The sequence below is a fragment of the Hypanus sabinus genome, chromosome 6, assembly GCF_030144855.1.
Source record: "Hypanus sabinus isolate sHypSab1 chromosome 6, sHypSab1.hap1, whole genome shotgun sequence".
Classification (NCBI taxonomy): Eukaryota; Metazoa; Chordata; class Chondrichthyes; order Myliobatiformes; family Dasyatidae; genus Hypanus; species Hypanus sabinus.
The window spans coordinates 172604394-172610393 of NC_082711.1; the positions used below are offsets into that span (position 1 = coordinate 172604394).

Genomic DNA, 6000 nt, shown 5'->3' on the forward strand with positions numbered 1-6000 from the left:
GCTTTATTTGTCACGTAGATATAGAAATCAGAGATGTCCTCCTTCTTCAAAGAACAGGGTTTTCCTTCCTCCACTATTGATGTTGCCCTCACCCACATCTACTCTGTTTCCCAATCATCCGTGCTCAGCCCATCTTCCTGCCCCCTTAAAAATGATAGAGTTCCTCTTGTCCTCACCTACCACCCCATGAGCTTCTGCATCTAGCTCATCATTCTCCGCAATTTCTGCTGTCTTCAATGAGACCCTACCACCATATACCTCCCCCGACTCTCTGCTTTCCACAGGGATCGTTCCCTCCGTAATTCCCTTGCCATTCGTCCCTCCCCACTAATCTTCCTCCTTGTACTTATTTCTGCAAATGGCAGAAGTGCTGCACCTGCCCATTTACCTCCTCCCTCACCTCCATTCAGGCAACGCTTCACCTGCAAATCTGCGGAGGTCGTCCATTGTATCCAGTGCTCCCAATGCAGCCTACTCTACATTGGTGAGACCTAATGTAGATCCTTTATCTTGCCTGTTCTAAGATGTACAACTCTATCTATTCCATTTTCTCTGCTTAAATCCTTTATTCTGGCACAATTCTGGAAACTGTTCTTCAACCTTCAGAGGGCGGTGTGAGTGCAGATTGAGTTGCCAGTTGAAGTGATGGATGTGGTTTCGATCACAACATTTAAGAGAAGTTTGGATAAGTATATAGATGAGAGGGGTGTGGAAAGTTATGGTCCAGATGTGGGTTGATGGCTCTAGGCAGAATAACAATTTAGCAATGACTAGATAGGACAAAGGGCTTGTTTCTGTGCTGTCATGATCTACGACTTGACTTTCCAAAGTTGCAGAAACTTGGGACTTGGGAGTCCTTGTGCAGGATTCCTAAATGTTAATTCGCAGGTTGAGACTGTGGTGAGGAAGGCAAATGCAATGTTGGCATTCATTTCAAGAGGATTAGAATATAAAAGCAAGGATGTAATGCTGAGGATTTATAAAGCACTGGTGAGGCCTCACTTGGAGTATTGAGAGCAGTTTTGGGTCCCTTTTCTTAGAAAAGATGTGCGGACACTGGAGGGGGTTCAAAGGAGGCTCACGAAAATGATTTCATGATTGACTGGCTTGTCATATCAAGAGCATTTGATGGCCCTGGGCCTGTATTCACTGGAGTTCAGAAGAATGAGGGGTTACTTCATTGAAACCTATTGAATGTTAAAAGGTCTCGATAAAGTGGAGAGTGATTAGTAACAGAAGACACAGCCTCAGAATAGAGGTGCGTCCTTTTAGAACAGCTGCGAGGAGGAATTTCTTTAGCTGGAGAGTGGGGAATCAGTGGAATTTTTTGCCTCAGGCAGCAGTGGAGGTGTGGTGAACTATGTGCCTGTCTGGACGCGCCCCCTGCTGACTGCTCCTGTGGCTCCTCCCACAGGCCCCTGTATAAAGGCGATCTGAGGCCTGACGCTTGGCCTCAGTCTCCAGGACATAGTATGATGGACACTCACTCCTGGTTCCTTCTTCCAGTCAATAAAAGCCGATATCTCGCCTTACGTCTCAGTGTGAGTTATTGATGGTGCATCAGGAGGTCAAGTCTTTACGTACATTTAAGGCAGAGTTTGATAGATTTTAATTGGTCAGGGCATGAAGGGATGCGGGGAGAAGGCAGGAGATTGAGGCTGAGAGGGAAAATGAATCAGACATGATGAAATGGTGGAGCATACTCAATGGGCTAGGTAGCCTAATTCTGCTCCTATATCTTATGATGTTATTGTCTAAATGGACGGGTTGCCTTTATCCCTGGAGTGCTCCACAATTTTTAACCTGTGTTGGCCACTCATTTCTCACCTGGTTTCTTGGTTTCTGGTGGCATTTTGCTGACTCTGCTCGGAATTTCCTCAGGGAATGCAGGTTGCAAGTCATGATAACGTGCTGATTTTCATAATAAACCACTGAGGCAGCAATCCTTCAAAGCTGAGTTCTTTGTACAAGCCTCTAAGAATGGTTAAACATGCCACGATTGCTTCCTAATAAGGAGGTAGCAAAGTCTGGCTCTTTTGTCCGGTAATGAATTTGCCCTCGATGCAAACAAATAACTCATGACGCAAGGCATGCAGATATTCCTGAGAGACATGATTAGGTGCGAAAGTCTTTCAATTTATTTATAGTTTAACTCTGCTGCCTGGTTCCTGAAATCTACTCATGCAACATCAAAGGTAGGATTACTCACCACGTATGCTGTTCAGAATCTTAAACGTAGGCACCACCTCATTGCCATTCTGAAAAGGAGAACAGAAACAAGGGAATATTATGTCTGAAAATAGGATTTCTGAAGAACGTATTTTTATTTGCTATCTGAGCAATAATTCACAGACTTCTAGAACTAACTTTCAATCCAAATTGGGAACCAAAATTCTCACATCAAACATTAGGCAATGGTTCTGGATTGCTGGTGTGTTGTTTGAGTCCTGAGGTAATGCTCATCTTGGAGGAGCAACACCTCATATTCAGTCTCCAACTTGTCGGTATGAATGTCAATTTCTCTAACTTCCGGTGATTTCTCCGTCTTCCCCGTTCACTCTTTTGTCATTCCCCATTATGGTTCCCTCCGTCCTCTTTCATTTCTCCTCACCTGCCCATCAACCCTGTCTTGGTGCCCCTCTTCCTTCCCTTTCTCCCAAGGTCTCCTCTCCCCTCCTATCAGATTCTATCTTCTTCAGCCCTTTACCTTTTCCACCTATCACCTCCATGCTTCTTACTTCAACCCCTCCTGCCCACCCACCTTCCCCCTTACACCTCTCACCTACCAGCTTGGCTCACTCCACCTTATTATTCTGGCTTCTTCCCCCTTCCTTAACAGTCCTGATGAAGGATCTTGGCCCAAAATCTCGATTGTTTATCTCCCTCCATTGATACTATCTGACCTGCTGAGCTCCTCCAGTGTGTTGCTCGGGCTTCGAACATCTGCAGAAGATGTACTGAATTTTTTCTTTTGGAAACTTTGCCAAGTTATGAAGCAGTTCACTTAATCAGTGCACTTCACCTGAAACACTGGTCCACTGTGGCCCAAGCATATACAATCCACAGGATGCATGTATGTGAACCTATATTAAATCTTACCTAATTTAAACAGGTGACAGCAGAACAAATCGTACAGTTTCCATCTTGAGTCCTAGAATACAAAATTGTAATAAAAATTGTAAATTCTGGAACTGCAGTCAGTATTTGTGGAGGTAGTTAACATTTAGTGTTAATGTTTTAGACTTCTTGCATCTCAGCTTCCAATGTATGGAAACGTAATGGTACAAACATCACATTGCAGACCCATGGCTTTCTACCAACTCCAATTACAAGATATGCCTTTGTAATTTGTACATTGCCGGTTGCGAAATTAGCTGACTATCCTTCTCTCAAATCTCTCCCAGTGTCTTTGTGACAGGTAATTAGGTAGGGCAATGAACACAAAACACGTTTAGTTGAGAAGGAAGGCCTAAAGTAATGACTCAAGCTGCAGAATGGAAGACACAAAGAAGGTTAAAAAGATGATGTAAATCAGGAAGTGAAACCAATTTGGAGATAACACACAAAATGCTGGAAGAATTCAGCAGGTCAGACAGTATCTTTGGAGAGGAATAAAGAATCAATGTTTCAGGACAAGACACTCTATCAGGACCTATTCTTTATTCCTCCAGCATTTTGTATGTGTTGCTCTGGATTTCCAGCTACTGCAGAATCTCTTGTGTTTCCATCTTGGGGGTAAGTTCCTGGATGGAGATGCACAGATTCGACATCCTGGGAAAGCCTTTGCTGCCAGTTATGATTTCAGCGGAGTTAAACATTTTCTGTGAGTAGTAACGCTACACTGCCCTCCCTCTGTCCAATCAGTGTCACTGGGTGAGGGAAGGGCAACAAAACAAAAAATAGGCAGGGAGCAGATTCAGAAATCAGAAGAGCAGAGGGACTTGGGAGTTGCAGTGCAGGATTCTCTAAAACTTGCAGTTTGTGTCGGTAGTAAGGAAGGCAAGTGCAATGTTGACATACATTTCTAGAGGACTGGAATAGAAAAGCAAGGGTATGAAGATGAGGTTTTTCAAGACATTGGTCAAACCACATTTGGAATAAGTAAGCACTTTTCGGCCCCATATATAAGAAGGGATGTGCTGACATTGGAGAGGGTCTAGAGACCATAAAACCATAAGACACAGGAGCAAAATTAGGCCACTCAGCCCATCGAATCTGCTCCACCATTCCATTATGGCTGATCCCGGATCCCACTCAAACCCATGCACCTGCCTTCTCACCAGGTCCTTTGATATCCTGACCTATCAGGACACGATCAACTTCCATCTTAAATATACCCACAGTCTTGGCATCCACAGCTGTCTGTGGCAGACCATCCCACTGATTCACTACTCTCTGCCTAAAATATTCCTCCTTACCTCTTTTCTAAAGGATCGCCCCACAATTTTGAGGCTGTGCCCTCTAATTTTGGATATCCCCACCACAGAAAACATCCTCTCCACATCCACCTTTCTTAATATCATAATATGCTTAATATCACCACACCTATCTAGTTGTTTCAATATTTGGTGGGTTTCAATGAGATCCCCCCACATTCTTCTAAGTTCCAGTGAGTACAGTGAGAGGAGGCTTATGTGGATGATCTTGGGATTTAAATGGTTAAGGTATGAGGAGCATTTGATGGTTCTGGACCTGTACTCACTGGAGTTTAGAAGAATGGGCGGGGGGGGGGGTGCTATCAAATATTGAAAGGCCTAGGTAGAGTGGACGTGAAGTGGATGTTTCCTATAGAAGGATACCTAAGACCAGAGGGCACAGCCACAAAATACAAGATCATCCCTTCAGAACAGGGATGAGACAAATCCCTTTAGCCAGAGGGTGGTGAATCTGTGGAATTCATTACCACAGACTGCTGTAGAGGCCAAGTAATTGGGTATATTTAAAGCAGAAAGTGACAGGTTCTTGATTAGTAAGGACATCAAAGTTTAGAGGGAGGAGACTAGGGCTGAGATGGAAAATAAATCAGCCATGATTGAATGGTGGAGTAGACTTGATAGCTGAACAGCCTGATTTCTGCTTCTAAGTCTTATTGCTCTGGTTTATCAAGCAATGTCTGCTGGGGCCGTATTAGGTTTTGTTGAAATGCAGATCACCCCAATCACTGTCAAGACATGTACATCTTCTGTAATGTTTGGAGCATCCCGGTGCTTTGGAGATTCACCTTGAGCCTTTGGAATGGGGGATGTAAGAATGAACACCCAGTAATGGTTACAGACCTGTGGAAGAACTGGAAATAAAGATTTAAAAACAGAGGGTCCAAGAATAAATTAAAACTTCAAAGTGTATCATTTTCTTCAAATAAAGTATTTTATAAAATGCTTGTACTCCTAATGAGTTTGCAAACTGAATGATTTGCATTTACTGTATAACAGGACAAGAGAGGTCTATATTCCAAAGTTCATTCTCCAAGGTGACTATGATTTAATTGAAGTCTTCCAAGACCTGGGTGTGATAGATCTCTTCCAGAATCAAGCTGATTTGTCTGGTATATGTGAAGAGGGAAATCTCCACATTAGCACGGTAAGTCGTTTAGTCATATTTTACCATTTATTTGGGAATTTGAAATATGATTTGTATATTCTGTTGAAGAGTCTGTGATTTATCAATTCAGGGATTGAACAGATTGTAATTTGTAAGCCTCCCAAGTGCTAGCATGTTTTTTCAGTGACGGTGGTCATTTCATTAAGTGACGAGTTTCTACTTCCAGCTAAAGGTTTATCCATGTATTGATAATGTTTCAGAGAATTGTAAGGGATGATGGAGCATGCGATGGGATGGGTGTATGCCCAATACTATATTCAAAGTTTAGGTTGAAGATGAATTACATAGATGGTGTCTGTCCTGAGTAATTAACTCACGCTGAGAGGAATGGCATGAATCCCCATTGTCATCCTGTGTGACTTCCATATTGGACCACATGGGATGACAGTGTTCCTCTGC

At 43.1% G+C, this 6000-nt stretch overlaps 1 protein-coding gene across 2 annotated transcripts in view; it reads left to right on the forward strand.

The window, feature by feature from the left end:
* Positions 1–6000, forward strand: part of LOC132396112 (heparin cofactor 2-like) — a 62824-nt gene that overhangs the window by 47986 nt on the left and 8838 nt on the right. For both annotated transcript variants that reach the window (XM_059973577.1, XM_059973576.1), the window contains one exon: positions 5433–5580. In XM_059973577.1, the coding sequence (XP_059829560.1) occupies positions 5433–5580 (148 nt within the window). The remainder of the gene's footprint in view (positions 1–5432; positions 5581–6000) is intronic.